This window comes from Parus major, chromosome 3 (assembly GCF_001522545.3).
Source record: "Parus major isolate Abel chromosome 3, Parus_major1.1, whole genome shotgun sequence".
Taxonomy (NCBI): domain Eukaryota; kingdom Metazoa; phylum Chordata; class Aves; order Passeriformes; family Paridae; genus Parus; species Parus major.
In genome coordinates this window covers 3,492,720-3,512,630 of record NC_031770.1, presented here as the reverse complement: position 1 = coordinate 3,512,630, position 19,911 = coordinate 3,492,720, and the positions used below count along the sequence as shown (strand labels likewise).

At 39.5% G+C, this 19,911-nt stretch overlaps 1 protein-coding gene and 1 long non-coding RNA gene across 2 annotated transcripts in view; one reads left to right on the top strand and one right to left on the bottom strand.

The window, feature by feature from the left end:
- Positions 1-137: 137 nt before the first annotated feature.
- On the top strand, positions 138-3,872 carry LOC117244122. Its single transcript, XR_004496609.1, has 3 exons — positions 138-223; positions 1,957-2,432; positions 3,125-3,872. It is a non-coding gene; the product is annotated as an uncharacterized LOC117244122 (long non-coding RNA).
- Positions 3,873-4,995: 1,123 nt separating this feature from the next.
- Positions 4,996-19,911, bottom strand: part of LOC107201521 (protocadherin Fat 4-like) — a 36,560-nt gene continuing 21,644 nt past the window's right edge. The window contains exons 22-36 of the mRNA XM_033513179.1: positions 19,648-19,796; positions 18,372-18,679; positions 17,490-17,759; positions 16,202-16,339; positions 15,179-15,395; positions 14,397-14,555; positions 13,830-13,981; positions 12,571-12,739; positions 11,417-11,625; positions 9,849-10,028; positions 9,030-9,249; positions 8,547-8,683; positions 7,721-7,864; positions 6,363-6,607; positions 4,996-5,886 (exon numbers count right to left, since the gene is read on the bottom strand). Coding sequence (XP_033369070.1) covers positions 5,745-5,886; positions 6,363-6,607; positions 7,721-7,864; positions 8,547-8,683; positions 9,030-9,249; positions 9,849-10,028; positions 11,417-11,625; positions 12,571-12,739; positions 13,830-13,981; positions 14,397-14,555; positions 15,179-15,395; positions 16,202-16,339; positions 17,490-17,759; positions 18,372-18,679; positions 19,648-19,796 — 2,839 coding nt within the window. The 3' untranslated portion in view covers positions 4,996-5,744. The remainder of the gene's footprint in view (positions 5,887-6,362; positions 6,608-7,720; positions 7,865-8,546; positions 8,684-9,029; positions 9,250-9,848; positions 10,029-11,416; positions 11,626-12,570; positions 12,740-13,829; positions 13,982-14,396; positions 14,556-15,178; positions 15,396-16,201; positions 16,340-17,489; positions 17,760-18,371; positions 18,680-19,647; positions 19,797-19,911) is intronic.

Genomic DNA, 19,911 nt, shown 5'->3' with positions numbered 1-19,911 from the left:
CTTCATCGAGTGTTCTTATCAGAGAGATGCATCATCAACAGACTCATCATCTTCAGACTCATCATATCCAGGCTCTGGGTCCAAAATCACTGCCACCTCTGAAAATTTTACGCCTTTCAGTTCTTTATCAGGGGTAGGCAATGTGGAATCAGGTGTTGAGGAAAGAGCTGGCTTCTGGTTTGTGTCTGTCAGAAAGGAATCCTGCAAAAAATGCAGAACGCAGGTGAGGCAGTTACAAATGATTGAGTGTGGAGAAATGATAAACAGTAGAAATTATAAAATTGTGAGCCCTTTACTGTTCACATTCCATAAAGACAGAAGAGAGTCATCACTTCTGGATGAAAGTCCTGCTCCTTCTTCTAGGCAGGGACAAACAGCCCCTCCTCTAAGATCTTTTTATAGAATCACAGAATGGTTTGGGGTGGAAGGGAGCTTAAGAGATTGTCCAGCCCCACCCCCCTGCCATGGGGCAGGGACACCTTCCACTATTCCAGGTTGCTCTGAGCCCTGTGCAGCCTGGCCTTCAACACTTAAGGGATTACTTTACGTTATTTTTATTTTTAATTCCATCAGATTTGCTTTTATGATAACTTCTTCAGTTATTTGATGAATAACAATAAAATACCTTTCACTCCATGCTTCATTACCTGTTTTGTTGTGAATCCCACGGTGGGCTGGACCTCCACATTTCTACTTTCAGCAGCTTTTTCAGGTGCTCCATTTTGCTCACTTTCACCCTTGTAATCCAGCAGCACTGTCTCCAGGTAAGTGTCTTTTTTAGGGGCCTGAATTTCATATTTTTCAGCCTCATCTCCTCTGGTGCCTTCCAGGTTGTCAAATGACATAATCTCAGTTCTCCTAAGAGGGTTCAGAGAATTCATAGCACCTTGAGCTGAGACAAAAATCTCAGCTTCTCTACAACAAAGAACATGTACACTACAGCAAAGCATGTACACTGATCTCAAAACGAGGGGGATTTTACCCAGGGGAATTAAGTAGCTTTTTGTATCCTGAAGGGTCTTTTCTGCATTAGGATTAACAATTTGCTAAAGAGTAAGTAGGAATTCGCCTTTGATACAAGATTAAAAGGTATTAACTTCCTTCAAGTCTAGAGATTTTTAACTTGCCATTTTAAGGGTCCTTAAAAATGGACCTAGAGCCTAGTGGGAGATCCAAGGAAAATCCTATGGTACCAGAATAAACTACAACCACTGTTTTAATTTGCAGGTTTTTATAAATTTGTGATAGCAGCTGTCTACTTACCCATTACTCGTGTGCTCTGGTTTCTCTAAGCTTTTCAGACTTCCATTTTTGTCAGCTGCCCACGGGTTATCAAAGCCCTCCATAATTTCAACTTTCTTAACCGAATTCTTTTTCACATACTTTCTGAAAATAATACATTAAAATAAAATAATAAAAATTAATTATTTTTGAAGATTGGCTTTACAGTTGGTTTAGAAACAGAAGATGAATTATTTGTGGTATAAGTTTAATACACAACATTTGTTTTCAGTGTTATCCTGGGGATTAGTTTGCAGCATTTCCTATTTGTCCATAACGGTAGCAGTGCAAATGTTTGCTTCCCTTCTGGAAATTATTTGTTTTCCTCTACCACATGGCCCTGCTGCCACTGGAATTAAGCAGCAAAACCTCCCTTGACCTCATCACTTATGGGGTTGGAAGAGATTCATGTGCGCCCCCCCCTTAAAGGTAAAATTTTGCTGCCCACATTTCTCTGTTTTAGAAGTATTTGTTTCTGCTTTTGCTGTGTAACAAACACAAGAAAATACAACTTTCAGTTGTGTGTGGTGCATCCAACATAACCAATCTCGGGTGATGGCAAATGCCAGCAATTTATCAGAGAAATATTTTTTGTGTTGACACTTAATTAAACCCATCAGCTGTAAATCTAAATGGCATGGTTAAGGCACACCCTCTGTACCTTTTCCTTTTCAGATCCAGCAGGACATAGGTCAGGAAGGCGATGGAGGTGCCGGCGAGCAGCACCCCGAGCACGATGGGAACCACGAGGTCCGGGGATGGCGGGGCAGGCTCCCTGATGGCAGTGACGACATATGCTAAAAACACATCCTCCAGCCCCTGCTCAATGTCACCCTTCTGCTCCCTCAGCTTTCTGAGGATAGAAGGGGAAAACGTGCATCATTTACCTGACCTTCATTTTGGCTGCAGGAGTAGTGAGGAAAATCTAGAATATCCCTCCCTGGTCAGACAAGACCTTTTCCCAGGATTCAGACTTGTTGTGTTTTTCATCCAGGAAAAGCTTTGTTTTCCAGCAACCAGCCCTGGTGCTTGTGACCTGAAATACTGCAGAGCTTGGACAGATGAACCAGATCCACATCTCTGACAGTTACCAAAGAAATGTAAAATTCACCTCAAGTCTGAGTTTTTAATCAATATTCTGTCACTCTGAGGTCAGTATATATTTTAATTATATTATTTCACCATCAGCTTTTTTTTTTTTCTTAAACTGACTTTTAAATCTATTTCACACGATGAAACAGTCATACTCATGTTTTTGGCAAACTCTGAAAATCAGCTTTCAGTAAACAGTGAATCAGCTTTCTGAATTCTAGAAAATGCTATCTGCACAAGCTCTGACCCCCAGAAGTCAGACTGTGCCATACAGACCTTTTTACGTCTTCTGCAGGTATTTCCTGGTGGGCCTCATCAAAAGCAATGATGTTTACTTGGGTTTCATTAGTGCTGCTCCTTGCCTTTATTTCAAGGTCCTCAGAATAAATATTAACCATGTACACATTCCAGCCAAGTTTTTCTTCCAGGACCCTGACATCATATGAAGAAAACATTTTTAATTAACTGGGCAGTGACAGATTCTTTTACTCTGGAAATTAAATGAAGCAGTATTTAATACAACATTTGGCAGATATTAATTGATACTAATAAAAATACCTTGGCAGGTATTTTAATTTAAGCATGTAAAGATGCAGGATTATCATCAACAAAGGAATTAAGCTATTTGTCCAAAATTGTTTTGTGATTGAGTAGCAGAGGAAAAAATATCTATATATTACTATAAGCAGTAAAGGTGTGGAGAAGGGAAATTTAGTCTCATAATCCTCATTGTTTTCTTCTCTGTTTCCAGAGATTTGGTGCTGGATTGGATCAGTGGCCCAGTTAATCCATCATTCTGGTAGCAGTCAGCACCAGCTGCTTCCAAGAATGTTTTCCATTTAATTTTTACCAACAAAACCTGGTCCATAACAGCATTAACATCACAAACTCATTTTTCCCATTTTCAGAGTGATTTCCCTTCATAAGGACTCAATCTTTCCAATGTAAATATATGTTTATGTGCAGCCAAATAAAAGATCTTCCATCTTTGTTAACATGCCAAAATGGCCCAATTATGGTTTCAATTGCAGGGTGGCCATCACACATCACTGGCTAATTCCCTGTTCCTGCAGGGCTGGGGTGTCCTGGAGAAGCTCTGCTGCTGTGCCATGAAGGGAGTTTTCACCTCTTGGTGAAAATGGTGGGTTTGGTTTGTTGTGCCTGCCCTATGTCTCCACATTTTTATCCTGATATCCATGAAAACCTTTATCCTAGGTTGTTAAAATGACACAGACATTGAGGTGGGAAGAGATCACTTGAAATTGTCTAGTCCAATAACCTCTTTGAGATTTATCACCTTCAGGCCAAAAACTTACAAGGCAAAAATTGGTGGATTCCTGTGAATTTGCTGAAAATATTCTGAGCTATGTCAAACTGAAGGCCTGGCTTTTTTCCTGGGCACTGGCTGTATCAGCTCCCTGTAGGCTGTCAGACCCCTATCCCAAAGGGACTCTGAATTTATCATTAGATACTATACCAGAATAAGCTTCACAGTTTCAAAAATACCTTTGTATTTCAAGACTCTTTCTCTCCACAAGATGGATATTCTGATTAATCACCAGCATCACAATGTTGCTCCTGGAACTGGAATCAACCGTTACCTAATAAAGAATCATAGATAAGATTTTCTACAGCATTTGTATCTCTCATAGATTGACCAAAAAAACCCTCAACTTACTAAAATATAACAAAAACCCTCTGATATAAAATCAAAATTCTCAAAAAATAAGTTTTTGCGCCAACATATTTTTATCTGTCAATGAAAATGGCAACCTCTTAATTCTAGTACGTAAATATTCATATATTTACAGCCCTATTGACAGTGTTAAGTAATTTATTGGTTTTGCCATTACCAAACTTAGCCCTTCTTGTTTACAATTTTGACTTGGAAATAAATCAGGATTTTACATAAAAATCTTCCTTACACTGACTGTTGTCTGGGCTGTGAGTCTCCTTGTGCCTTGGTCTGCAGCTTGGACTTCCAGATTAAATGTTCCAGCTTTTCCTGCTAGAGAAACTGTAAAAATCTGCCCTGTGTGTTCATTGATGTCGAATTTGTCAGTGTGATCTCTCACCAGGCTGTACAGCAGAAGTCCATTGTCTCCTGAGTCTGGATCTGTGGCCTGGGTTTAAAAAAGGTGATTTGTGACACTCAGCCTGGACTGCACGTTGCTTTTCAATCAGTAAACTCAGCTCTGAGGAGCAGATTTAAGGCTCCTTTAATGCAGTGGAAGAAACCCAGCTCTATCACAGGATTTCTGTCCTTGTGAAGAGCACAGGAAATGCTCTACCTGGACTGTAATGACAGGGTATTTGTAGGGCACAGAGCTGGGAATGCGGGCAGAGTAGGAACTGCTGGAAAACACGGGCTCTTCGTTCACATCCTGCACGGAGATCGTCAGCATGGCCACGTTCTCAGCAAACAGCCCTGGAAAAAACACAAGTGAGCAACCCTGACCATCAGCTTTTCACCTTTCACATCAAACTTGACAAGTTAAAGAGAATCACAACTCCTGTATGGCTTGCAAATACAAACTGTGTCCATTGCTCCCCTGCAATGTCATTCAAAGCAAGAAGTTACCTGAACGCTGGACTTCTGCAGCAGAGGAGACTTTTTTGTTCGCTTGAATTAAAATCACATATTGAGAGACTTCCTCATAGTCCAAATTAACTGCTGTTCTCAGCTCACCGCTATCAGGATCCAGTCTAAAGTGACCTGAAAGGAAAAACAGACATTTTTGCTGCGACAGCTGCCATTTCACTTTACCCCTCCTACCTCTCGTGTCTTTGTTGCCCTTGGGATGTTCCTGTGGCTCCTCTGCTCTGAACAATGTGAAATTCAACACTTCCACTGGCCAAGCAGCAAAGGCATCATCACAGCTGGGTTCCTACCCCACGCCAAACAGCTCTTAAACATGTAAAGGAACAGTAAATGTGAAAAAGAACTTCACATGATTTCACAAATAAGGAGAATTGCAGCTCCTTCTTGAACAACTCCATTTTTTATGCATTTCCAAGTTTTCTCCCAGTTTCTGTGTACTTTATTGTGGGCCAAATGGAGCCTGGGCACAGCTGCAAGAGGGCAGATGTCTTAACATAAATGCAAGGGAATGATGGACTAAAAGTGATTGGCAGGGAGGAAGCTGCTTGTTAACAACACTTTCTATTTTGGCTCCCCCAGTCTTTAAATCATCCTAGTTTAAGATTAAAAGAAGCCTCTCTAAAGCCAAAGATCAGCAAAGTCAATGCTGAAAAGTCCTGAAAAGAATTCTCTGTGTACTCTTTTTAAAAAAAAACTTTTATCCATGCTCTCTGTCTCCTCGTTTATGCAGAGCAGCATCTGCCATGTAAAAGACATGATGTTCTCCTGGCTATTTCAGCTCATAAGGGGGATAGTACTCACCTCTTTCATTGCCAGATACAACAGTGTAATCAATCATATTTCCTGAAGTTTCAACCACAGCAAAATCATAAATTAAATAATCCACTCCGGTGTTTTCCGAAACAGAAACGCTGATGAAGGAAATAAATGATAAATCATAATGTTAAATTTGCCAACAGTGGCTGTCCAGGCAGGCTTTGAAATTTAACTCTTTAAAAGAGAGGTCTCTGTGGAAATACTTGCCCCCTCCCACCAGTTGTTTGCCATATCTGCCCAACTTTCAGAGTGCAGTGCAAACCCTGGTTTTCCAGCCAGATTTTGGGTCATTCTTGAGTAAAACCTAAGGAAAAAATGTTTTATAGTATTCAAGAGAAAAGGGACAAAGAGTCTGGCTTATAAAAGCTGCAAAGTGGAGAAATAAAAGGCAATGCTACAACTCACATTCACAGAACCCCGAGCAGAATTTCTTATGTTTTGCTTAAGAAAAACCCAAAACTGAAGTCCTTTCTTCTGCATGGAAAAATATGAAAGTGACCTTCAACTTTGCTATGTTTTGCACCACCTGCTGAGCACATCCCAGTTATTTAACTCAATATGAAAGCCTCACCTGATCTCACTTTTGTTGAGGCGAGGAACGAATGGACGGTTGTCAAACACACTCAGAGTAACCACAGCAGTGCCATTTAAAGGAGGAGAACCTTTGTCCTTTGCCATCACTGTTAACTGCATCTCTCCAGATCTGGACAGGTTTCCAGTTGTAATTATCTTCCCCTCACTCAAATCCGCCATCAGGAAGAACGGGCTCACGGTGGGATCCGGGAGGATGTAATACTCAATAAGGCCATTCTGCCCCTGCCATGAAAGGAACACAATTTCATGGAATTGGGAGTGTGTTTGGAAGGGTAGGATAAACACTGAAACAAGAGATCCAGAAAACATCTAAATATCTCTAGTGAAATTAGTTTGAAAATAGTGATTTTTTGAAGAATGAAAGCTATGATAAGATGCATACAAATTAAAAAAAAACAAAACAAAAAAACCACCAAAACACAAAGCAGAATAAAATACACAATACATTGGTCATTTACACAGTGAAAATATGGGGAAAAAATTTCTAATGAAAATAATTTAGATGTGTAGAGGGGGAGAGTCCGAGTAGTGAGGGCGGCACAGGGAGGACAAGTGCCACTCTGCACAGCTGAAGGAGGAGTTTCATTGGGGTCTCAATGCAGATCTCCCACAGTTCAGCAATTTTCAAAGGCAATTTCACTCTTTATACAAAATCATTGAAAAGGCTGATTAAAAAAGGGCTGTTAGATGATTTGCAGCAATATACCACAGCTGCAGCTATTCCAACCAAAATTATGCATGAAGAAATAGGAAGGCACCTGCTACACCTATTTTGTTGTCACTTGGAGATGTTTCATCTTGTAAATGATATAATTACCAGTGATGTTGTCATGGTGATGTGGTTGACTACTGGATATACCCTCCCAGTGCCTGGATACTATTTGATGGGTGTAGTACAGATAAATTAAAATTACATTTAAAAATGGGGACATGGAGAATCAGCTGGGGTGCCACACTTCAGAGGAGTTTGACAAGCAGGCATTTCCTTGCTCAAACCAGCTATATGATGTTTAGTTTTTGCAGATTCTTCCACCTCAAAAGTTCAAATAACTTCAGAGACACTAAATCACTTCAGTCCTTGTGTACTACTGAAGGACTGGTGTGTGCAGCTCTGTGTAGTAAAGGGAAAAACGAAAGGAAGCACAGCTGAGGAAACATGCCCAGAGCCAGGGAGTGCATCAGTGTCAAGGCAGAGCCAGCAAAACCCCTAATTTCCAACTCCCAGAGCTGGCAGGATTCACTTTCTGCTGCATTTGGTGCTGCATGCCTGGAGAGTGGAGCAGGATGTGTTTGTGCTGCAGCCCAGAGCAGGGTCAGGCTAACAGGAGGAATTACCTGGTCGCGGTCGGTGGCGCTCACGGTGAGGACAGGAGCGCCCACAGGATTCACCATGTTCATGGAAGCGGAATAGGAGCTCTGGGCAAACACCGGGGCATTATCATTCACATCAATCACTGCAACGCTGACATGGGTGGCTGCCTAGAAAACAGAATGATGCCATGAATTTCAGAGTATTTAGAAACTCTTATTTAGCATTGTTTTTTCCTTACTTGCACATTGCAACAGAAATTGTAAATCAGGCTTTGAAGATGCTGCAGTAAAATATTGTTTGGGTTTAATTGTGTGAATTCAGCAGCAGAGATCACTACAGGATTTTAGCAGGAGAGGCAGGAATTCAGTGTTGTAGTAGGATTCTTCTTGAAAAGTGTTTTAATGAGTAAGAACAGGATATGTTTAGGAGACCTCCTCCATGCAGTTAAGGAAACCACACAAGTTCTGATTCTGTTAAAGAAATGTCTAATACCTTTGCAAATAAAAGAAATACAGCAGAACTAAAACAATCTGCTGAAAATACTACTTCTCCCACGAAAAATTATCACATCACTTATAGTTCTAACAGCAGCAGACAAACTGCAGTTCCCCAGCACAGGTCAGTCAGCAAACAATTCAGGGTCAAAGCCTACCATGCATAATTTTGAAGTATTTCACATAATTAAAGTATCCTACTAACTAAGGTGGTTAAAAACTGTAGAAGTCTGACTCTAAACATGATGAGGTGACTCATTTATTCTACACAATAAATGGCTGGGATAGATCTCTCTCCCAGTAGTTCAAATTCCACTCTGAAGGGTCTCTGTTCATTACAGTAATAGTCCCTTACCTGGTAGAAAGGAGCAGATTTATTGTTGACTGCAGTCACTGTAAGGTTGTATTTATTCATGGTTTCATAGTCTGGGGAGTTCCTTATCTTAATGATGCCCTGTATTTCATCTATTTCAAATATATTTTCACCATCACCTGAGACAGATTTAAACAAGCATCATCAATTAATGCATCTTAGCAGCACATAATTAACTACACTCTTAAATTATATGTTTACTTGTTTCCTTATCACATCAAAACAATTTTAAAGTAGTGTATGGATAATGCAGAAGAAAAGCAGAAGTATTTTGAGTGGATGGGCATTTGAAACGTGAGCCAAGGTTTGAAAATTGTATGAGCATAAATTAGTAACATCCCAAAACCAGCTGAAAGTGAACGTTCTTGGCTGTGTTGGAAAGAGGTTAGGAAATAACATGGATAATACTAATTATGCTCATAACTGCATAGACAACAAAGTGCCAGTGACAGAATTGCTTGTTACCTGTGAGTTTATACAGAACAAAGGCATTGTCTCCTGTGTCTCTGTCTGATGCTCTGATTTTTCCAACTATGAATCCCACAGGCACATTTTCTTGGACACCAAAGTCAGGCACTGGATCAAACACAGGTGGCCAATCATTAACATCAGTGATCTTTATCACAACTGTGCAGTAACCCCTCTTCTTCTCAGGGATTCCATCATCTTCAGCATACACCACAACCTGTGAGTTTAACAGTTATTGGTAATGAGAAGTCACACAAAGAGGTTCTTGCATAAGGATTAAAAAAATCTTGGTGAATTTTAAACTTTGAAATATTCTTAGAAATGTAAAGTCCAGATCAGAATTCACCTCAAAATGGTTATTGAAAACTGAAGGAGTATTTGGGTGAATTTAAAAAGTCTTTCTGTATAGAACCAACAAATTCACCGATAATTTTGCTTGAAGCAAAATAATGCCATAAAAACATCCAGCAGTGGCAACAACAAAAAGATTAACTGAGAATCATTTCTGCAAGATTTCAGTCCAGCACAGGTTCAAGCAACACTGCTGAATACATGAGCTGTCATTGTGAAATTAGTTATTCATGTGCTGAAGTGTTTGTAGGGCAGGTGAACAATGAGTTGTGCTTGAATTTCATAATAGTCAAAAGGCAGTGGCTTGTTTTAATAATGCCTCACACTTTGAGATGCTCCTATTCTAAACCAGTGCAGAAAACATTCAAGCATTATCAAGCTGAACAAAAGCACAAGTGTCACCTGTTTTCCAAGAGAAAGATAAAGAGTTCTGAATAAAGAAGATGTAAAAAATCTAAAGCAAACCTGATACTCTGTGGGTTCCTCTTCATAATCAAAGGGGGATGTGGAATAAAGGATTCCAGTTGTTTCATTTATCTTGAATTTTAGTCCTTGTCCATTGAGAATGCCATATGTGAGGAAACCATTTCTACCTGTGTCATTGTCCTGAGCTTTCAGCTGCACAATCTGAGTAGCAGGGGAATTCTGTGGAGGAAGAAAGATTGAGGCTCTCAGAGACTGCTTTGCTGCAATTGCTTGAAGTATGGGAAAGTAACTTGCTGCATCCACTTACAATAGGGTAGGATTTTAAAATCAAAATTGTACAACTTGTTCAGCATGGTAAGAGAGTCCCTTGCTTTCCCTAATTTACAGAAAATAACTTTTCCTCCCCCCATGTCTCTACCTATAGCTGCAATTTTCATGAAGAAAAATTATTTCAAACAGCTCAAATGTTAACCTCAAGCATCTGATGTGCTGTAATTTCTGTTTTACAGCCTCTTCTCCTATGAAACTCATTGGGTGTTCTCAACTCCAAAATCATGTTTCTTTCTGGACACTATTTGGCTAATAATTATCAAAACAAATAATCTCATTCTTCCTTTTAAACAATGTTATTTGCACCAAGATTGACAGCAGATATCAGCGTTTCACTTGCAGGGCTATTTGAGACCTGAAGTTATTTGATCCAAGAGGGCATCCAGCAATTCCCACCATGTAAATATTTCACATAGAAATCAATTTTTTAAGGTTGGGAAATGTGATTCTAGGTCTTCTCCATTAAACTAACTGGGAACATTAAAATTAGGTGTAATAAGTGAACCCATAATTAACTCAGTGCTAGAAATGGAGTAGACTTTAAATCAGTTGTGGCTGCTAAAGACAATAGTGTGCATCAGCTGGGGATCTCAAAGGTAAGGTATGTGCTCTATAAAATATTAACATGATACTTCATAAAAAATAAAGATGATTTTTTTTAAGAAAGCAACCAGCAGAATAAAGTGTGAAAAGTGTTGCTTGAAATTTGAAGAGTGAAATGCTGAGCAAGATGCTTTTGCATATTTAAATGCTGTGGTTTCTCTGTAGAGAACCACAATGTCTGAAAATCTGACTGAAATCTGGCTTGTTCTCTGCTGCTTATCACTTGTGCCAGCAAAATCACAACAGATTGTACATGAGCAAGAGGAGAAATATTACTAAATTAGAGACTTTGCCCTGTTACTTCCCTGAATGAGCCTCCCTTACAAAAGGCTGTGAGAGCCTGTGAGGTGCCCAGCATATCCAATAGATTTCAAATGCACCTGAATATTCTCTATGTCAAAAATTCAAAATGGAGCGGTAGTAATTCCTTCACAGAGCCCCTTATTAGAAAAGATTCACTTTTCCTTCAGTAAGTCCACACTTGTGGATCATTCTTGTTGTGTATTGGGATTTCCAGCTTGAAATAAACCTCACAACATGATATGGTAGGACAAAATGGAAAGTCTGCCCAATTCCAGAAGGTTTACTTGTATACTCAACAAAAAGTTATTTTTATTACTAATATTATTTTGAAGAGTTATTTTTGTGATTCAGTTTGGATGACATTTTCTTACCTCTGGCAATGTCTCTTCTAGCAGAGAAGATGGGAAAACTGGCGGGAAATCATTTTCATCAACAACTTCCACTTTCACTTCAACTTCATTAAATACAGCAGCATTAGATGAGTCTGTTGCTCGTACCTTGAAATTAACTGGAAAATCTTCCAGTTCTAGAGTCTTACTTGTTCTTATGATACCATTGGATGAATGGATAATGAAATACCCTGATAAAGAAAAAAACAAACAAAAAAACCCCAGAAATTATTCTGGTTACGATTTCATTAGTTGAAACTGAAGATATGAATCCTCCAGTGAAAATTACATTATTTACATGAATATTGTCTGTTACGGTATTCTTCAAAGAACAAAATTAAATTCAATGTTTATAAAAGGTTGACAAGAATGTCAGATATATCCAGGGCTGTAATTAACAAAAAGAAATAATTCAGAAGGTCAGATGGTAACCAAAAGGGAGCAAATTCAATCCACTGCTCTCCAGCCAGGTCTTTGCATTCCTCTGAAACAGTCAGAGATTATTTGCCCCTCTTTCAGTTAGAACTTTTTAAATTTAAATATAAATTTAAATCAAGAAATTTCCTAAGAATTCCTGTTCTTAATGAAGATGAGGAATTTTGCAACTACCTTCAAGATCACGACTTCATACAAAACACTTTACAAAACTGAAGTACAAATTGGCTGTTGGATGATAGATTAAAATCAGCTTTATATTTAGTAAAAAAAAAAATGTGACAAAGCACTGATGCACTTGACCACATGTAAACTCACTCTGGGCCTGACATTTGCTAGGAAAATGTTGCTGAGTTAGTTTTCCTTCTAGAAGTTTTTGTGCTATTAGGTATTTTTTCTCCAGGCAGAGTAACTTTATGCCTGACCAGGACCAGCCTGATCTGCCTGCAGCAGACACAGCACGCAGCTGGCAAAGCCAGCCCTGTATCACTGCCTTGTGCTGCTCTGACAGAATTCCAACCATGCCAAATCATCACCTGCCCCACATCAAACCAGTGCATTGGGTTCATTCCCACCCAGTCCTACCAGCTGTGGAACAGAGGCAGGAGCAAAAGGAAGGAGAGAGGAAATGACCCCAATGCTCGGTGCTGTGCTCCTTGTTTCACACCCCCTCTTCCCGTTATTCCACATCCAGGGCTCACCCTTCTCATCTCCAGAGGCGATGCTGTAGCTCACAGGGAGCTTGTAGGAGGCACTGATCTCTACAACAAATGTATCTGTGGGGGTCTTCTCTGACAGAGGGGTGGGGTGATAGGCTTCTTCCAGGAACACTGGGAAGGACACATCCAAGGGAGCAACCACGACTGACACCTGCAGGGAAAAGGACATGGCCATGGGGGTGATGTTTGCAGCTCTAGCTAAAACTTTTCTACTGAGGTGTGAGACAGCACAAGTCCAGGCCTTGGCCAGTGAGGAAAAGCCTGGGATTGCTGCCTGCTGAGTTTGACACTGCCCTGGAGGCAGCAGCTACTGCTGGGAAACACCAGAAGCCTCGTCAGTTTAGGTTCACCTGGGTGCTTTGCTAAATACAAAGTTCCAGTTCCCCACATCCAGCACATTTCCAAGGACTTGTCTAACTAAGCAGCTCTCAGAGAGATGCACTCATCTCCAGTCTTCCACTGGAGAGGGTGTAGCCAGAGCAGGAGTTTGCACATACAGTATTTTCAAACTACTGCGACTGATTTACAGATTAAGAACAAAACAGGATTGATAGGTGGTAAATAAAAAATGCCTACTGCTTCACAAAAATAATTTATTTCTGTTGCCAGACAGCTGCTGTCCAATCCTCTGAAGAATGATGGCTTGTAAGTCTACATTTTAAGGTTGTTGAAGGTAATTTTCTACATGTTTTTTCATATAGATTTCTAGTTCTTTTTTTAAATTCTGGTGTGATATTTAGTGGCAAAAGATCAGCAGCAAATTATAAGCACTGTATAAAAATAATTTTTTAATCATATTTGCATTTCTCTCTCTTCAATCTAGAGATTATTTTTTCTTACATTATAGGAAAATAAACAGGAACATTTTATTTGCCATCTCCAGTTTATTTATCATATATTTCCATTACATCCTTTCTGGCTGTCCTTCTCTTTGACCTGGCACAGAAGTCTCCACTGCTCTAATCCTCCTCCCTCACAGCCTGGAGCTTCTGTCTGTCTTTTCTGAAATGGAATGATCACAACCATTTTGGGAGGTATGCCAGCAATTGCTAGGGCAGCATAACGTGGTAACTTATCTTGTAGCCTGAAACAGAAATAAATCTCTGACATTCTGATTCCTGGTTTGCATAGTTGTGCCTAACTAATACCCCTTTCCTGGTGTAGCTATGCTCAGTTTGGAATAAAACAATCTGGGGAATTAACTGTGCAGTAAACAGAGTGCAAGGTAGAAATTTTAGTACCTTTACAGATGTTGAAAGAGGTGGCACACCCGAATCCGTAGCGGTGACGTTCAAGGAGTAATACAGGGGAACAGTTTGTTTGGATAAATCTCTTGTTAACCTGAGCTCTCCTGTGGTACTGGAAAGTCTAAAGAGGCCTTCTGAGTTTCCACCTGAAAACAGAAAAAGAAGCATGGGAGATGTTCCCTGGAACCAGCAGAGACAAGTGGCTGAAGTGTATGCCCAGGAGTGAAGAGACACGGGTCGAAATCACAGTCTGTACATGTGATTTGGAGCAAGACACCCCCTCTAGTCCAACCTCTTGACTCAAAACATGGCCAGGAGTGGATTCAGCACAGGTTTTTCAAGGCTTTGATCCACTGGGTGAGAATCTCCAAGGACAGCCTCTCTGGGCAACCTCTTCTATTAATTGCTGATCTTCACAGAGGATTTTTTACCCCTTCTATGCAGTCAGAACCTGCCAGTTCAATTTATGACCACTCTCTCTCACTCTGGTGTCATGCAGCTTGCTTTAGCAGTATCAAATATCCCAGTAATAAACAGCCCTAAGATTTTTTTTTAACATACCTAAAATATTGTAGGAAATGTCTTCATCATAACCCTTGCCTTCATCTCTTGCATTGATGTCTACTACCAGTGTGCCAGCTGTAGAATTGTCTGGGAGGATCTTGTAATATGAGGACTGGTCAAACACGGGTCCTTCTTCATTGACATCTTCCACAGCAACTGAGAAAGAATCATCACATTTGGTGAGTTTGACCTAAATGGTTACAAGCTGGGATTTTTTCAGCTGATATAAATCAACACAGCTCCTCTGAATGAGAATATATCCAAGTCATACTGATCAAAAGCAGGGCTGGCCAAAAGCCAGGATACCAACTTCACAGAAATCTTTGTCTTTTTTCCCTCCTAACAGAACAAATTTATTTAATTCTTTTAAGGGAAAAAAGCCAGAAATCAAGCACAGTTATTTTAACAAGACTAAAAATCATTGTCAACACTGTTTATCACCCTAGAAACTGCCCTTCTGTATACAAGCAGAAAAAAACCTGAATTTTGCTTTTGGAAACATTTTCAATCAAAATGTCAATAGGTTCTCAGAAAATAGAAAAAAAAAGTGAATATATTGAAAGAAGTAATGTCAGTTTGTGTGAAAAATCCTCATTTTTGACATGGCTAACTTTTTTTTTGAAAAATTTCATCTGGCTGTAGTGAAAAGATCACACCATCATTTCTGATAATTTACTCTAGGAGACTGCATTACTACTGGTTTATGCCTCAGAATTACACATGCTGAAATATTCCCTAGAGTTAATAAAGGTTCATTTTCTGTGGTAAAGTAGAGTTACCTGTAATGTTTGCTGTGTCCTGGAGATGTGGCTCTCCAGGATTGAAAGCTTTCAGAACAAATATATACTGGGAATGACTTTCATAGTCCAGAGGTTGAAGGGTTGCAATATCTCCAGAAAGTTCTCCAACATGAAATGAAGTTGTCTCTCCAGTTATGGTGTAATGAATGATGGCATTGTACCCTATATCTGCATCTGTGGCTACTGCGCTCAAAATCTAAAATAAAGGAAAAAAAGTCAGCAACAAAAGGTTTAGAGCAAAACAAAGAGAGTGGCAAAACTGCAAACAAGTGGCAAAACATGCAGACAAGACTGGTATTGACCCACAGAATGTTTACTGCCTGAATGACTCATTAATTGATTAATTGCATTGCTGGAATTCTAGCACAGCTTGTGTCAGAGCAGTTACGGATTGTCAGGTGATAACTTCTTCCCTTGACTCCTGTAAACCATCAGGGCACATGTGCAAGGCAGACACAGAGCCAGAAATGGATGCACTGGGAGGTTGCCCAGGGAAGTTGTGATGCCCCATCCCTGTAAGTGTTCAAGGCCAGGCTGGATGGAGCTCTGAGCAGCCTGGTCTTAGACAAAGGTGTCCCTGCCCATGGCTGGTTGGAACAAAAGGATCTTTAATGTCCTTTCCAATACAAACCATTCCATGATTCTAAGACAGAGAAGCTTAAGAACAGAGGGATGCTGGACACATGCACAGCACCTACAGCACTAAACATCTTTAAGACATGCTGCCCCCATAGATCCAATGAAAACTCAATCTGTGCAGTGTGAAATCACTGCTGAGGGTAAGAGGGAGAGAAGCTCTCACTCTTTGTAAGAGTTTTAGGAAGAATCAGTGGGACAGGTACTCCCCTGTCATACAAACCAAACACGCTGTGTGATTTTACAGAGCCCACAAAGTAAAAAATGATGTTCAGCAATGCACAGCCTTGAGAGGTTACTGCCCCTTCCAAGTGCACAGAGAGCAAACAAGTGCAGAACAGGCTGTTTATTCTTAGTGCCACACACCACATGTGGAGGCTCATTCTCCCTCACGGTCACGGAGTAGGATTTTTGGGGGAACACCGGTGGGTTGTCATTCACATCTTCCACAGTGATGCTCAGAACTAAGCTTGCAGATTGTGGTGGCTTGCCAGAATCAGTGGCCTGTGAAGGAACAAGTTGTCATTAAAAACAGCATTACTTTGACACAAACTTACTCTGCCAGTTCAATTTTGCTCCAGAAATTGAGAGTTTTTGCCTCTGGAGTCTTTCTGCTGGACCAGTTATCCCTCAGTGACACTTCTGTAGCCCTGTGCTTGATTAGTTGCCACATCTTCCTGCAGCTGGTATCCTCACCCCATCACATGCTCTGCCTCTCATTAACAATTAATCAAAAGCTCAAGCCTGGATGCAGATCAAACATGTCATGTGATCAGATGTGGCACTAATCAACACAAGACTGTGATGTACTGATGATATCTGTGCTCTGGTAGTTGAAAGAATGGGGAAATCCCTTTCATTTTGAGGGTTTAAAATGACAACAAAACAAGTTGTGAAGAGCATCCAGTATGTGGCATATTCACAGTCAGTTCTACGCTGCACCAACATCTGCCATAGAAAATTCTCATCTGTAGGTACATATACACAGTTTTCAATTAGTCTTAAAAAGTGTCTACTTTCATTAACTAGAAATTTTTCAGAAGACACTGCTCAATTTTTAGTATGTCTCCTCTATATCTTCCATAAGTTCTTAGATCTGTAAAAATGTCCTTCAAATATATTTGTACTTGATGGCCAGTGCTGGAACACTTTGTATGCACAGTAATTGATCTGGTTAGTAGCAGTAAAAATCAATGAAATCAGCTAGAATAAATAGATAACCTCATGGATGTAGAGTAAAAGTTTATGCTTTTATTGTTGTTTTTTTTTAACTAGAAAAATCTCATTTCAGGTTTATTTTTTAAAAGATCTTAGGATATACATCTTGGAAAATGAAAAAAAAATAAGGTAAAAGGACAAATAGCATGGATTGACAAGGCAGTTGTACGGTCTAAAATGGATCCAGATGTCACAGTCAGATGTTGTGTGACAGTGACCTTTAAAATTTATGGTTCATAAGTCATTTATTCACTAATACAAATTTACAGAGCAGAAAACAGAGCTCTGCATACAAAACAATAAGGAACAATCAAAATTCATGCATGAATTCCAATGGAATTCTCTAAGATTAATCGGTTTTCTTGTTATCATTGAGCATGTTCTCTTTTTTTAATGCGGAGAATTCTGTGAACTTGCATCAAATTTGTCAACTTACCATTATTTTCAGTTCATAACTGTCCATCACTTCTCTGTCTAAGGATTTTTTGGTCATCAGCTTGCCAGTAGAACTGTCAATTTGGAATGTTCCAGCAAAATCATCTTGCAGAGAGTAGCTGATAAGTGCATTATCTCCTATATCCAGATCAGTAGCAGAAAATGTGCCCAAGTCCAGATCAGCTGCATTCTCAGGAACTGATAAATGAGTTTGGATCCATGCTGAGAAAACTGGAGGGTTGTCATTGATGTCTTCAACTCTCACAGTTACCTATATTGAAGAAAAAGAAACAAAAGAAAAAAAAAGACAAATTTGAGCTGTAGAAGCTGCATCCAAAGGAGAATTTTGATTTATTTTAGTTCATGGAAGCCTATAGGGAAAAAAACCAAAAACAAAACAACCAAGGAACAAACCCCAAAGGGATAGAAAACTTCAGCATTTTTCAGCATTTGAGCATTTTCACAATCATGGCATTTTTTATCTTTTTTAATTCTCAGCTGCAAGATAACAAATATGTGAGATAACACACTCTAACTGAGTGAAGAGATGAGCAGACCTAATAACCTGGGGCTTTTTGGCTCATCTGCTTCATGCATTTGACAGAACTATGCACAGAACCAGCTTTGGTGTTCATCAGTTTCTCTGGTTATGGGTTGTTCATAAGGAGCTCTCAGGGAGTGAGTGACACAATCTGTGAAGCTGACAATATCTGCAGATGGGAATATCTCCAATAAAAAAAGGGAAATTAAATAGAAGGCTCTCAAATCTTCACATTTGCATGACAGAAGACAGTTATCTGGATTTTGTTTGATTGCTAATATTTTTTAAAAGATATTTCATATTCCTGGATAAAAAAAATATTTTGAAATGCATATTCCATACCAAAGCAGCAGCTGTGTTGGGTGGCACCAGAGAATCCACAGCTTCCACAAGGATGCTGTACAGGTCTCCTTCTTCCCGATCCAGGCTGACAAGGGCCACGATGTCTCCTTGGTCCCCGATGGAGAACTTGTCCCAGTGGGATTTGAGGGAATAGCTAACCTTCACAGCTATGCTTCCAGTCAGAGCCTTCACAGAGCCCACTGCAGTCCTTGGGGCTTTGTTCTCCTCAATGCTGAACTCGTAGCTGGAGCTCTCAAAAGCCACTCCAAAGCTGGTGTCATTTACCAGCAAGTAGAGAGTAACAGAGGCTGAAGAGAGAAAACAAATTAAAGTAGTGAAGTCACTGCTAAAATCATCATGATCTGTGCTCTGTTTCCTTAAGCTCTTGAGGAGCTAGTAGAAAATGATAGAAATTATCACATAGGAAAGAAGAATGCTAAGAGAAAAGAAAAGCAATAGTAATAAGGATAATATGTAACATAAAACATGCTGCTTTTTACACCTAATAGATTTTAATTTTACACCTAATGATTTTTGAATAACCTCACTTCCCTAATTACAGAAGTGTTGTTTCAGTGTGAAAGGAGAGCAGGGATCACCAATCCGAAACTAATGGGACATGCAGGTGTTTCACACTCCTTAAAAGTCCAACCCTTAATTGCTTTGTAACAAGAGAGGAGGGATGTACATAAACTCAGGAGTGCAATTTCTCTTGTGACCACTTGTCCTGTTTTGAGAAAATCAGCTGTTTTCTCCTGTTCATGGTGAATCAAAGTTAACCTCCAGAAACCCTTTAAAAAGATACAAAAAATACTACATGATTGGATATTTTCTGAGGAACAGAAACTCAGCTGAGAGTGATTTGCCAGCTTTTGTTTATTTAAATGTTTCTAATTTTAGGAAGATAAAGGAAAACTGAAAAAGAAAAGCATCAAAAATATTATTTGAATACATCCTTTTAGAGTGACTATAACTGTGGAGTCTTGGGTTTTGTATCATAAATACAACTGTAATAAATGAATTTTAAAAAATTATATCTAACCAGGGTTACTAAAACCAAGTTTTCTGTTAATATGATCAGCATGGAGGAGATGAAAAAAGGTAAAAAGCAAATATTCATTATTGTTCAGATGTAACTTTTTTTTTTTTGCTAAATTCAGTTTGATTGATAGCAATGAACTGAAGTCAAATAGAAATAGATGAATTTCAAATTTAAATGTATGCAAGGGTTATGTTTATGTGGGAAAAGAAAAAGAGGTTAAAAAAGATGGTTTACCATTTGAGGTAAGCTGAGGAATTCCGTGATCAGTGGCAACAACTGTCAGTGTAACAACTGTGTCGGCTGTGACATGGTCCAGATTACTGCTGAGGGTGATTTCTCCAGTGCCATTATTTATATGGAAATCATCAGAGTGGTTCATGAGGCTGATTAAGGAGCAATCAGGAGACCATGCATATTAATGACCTTGGAAGTGCCATCTAGTTACTGCTACCTCTGTAAGGAGCACTCAACAGACAATGTTTGCCCATTTATAAAGAA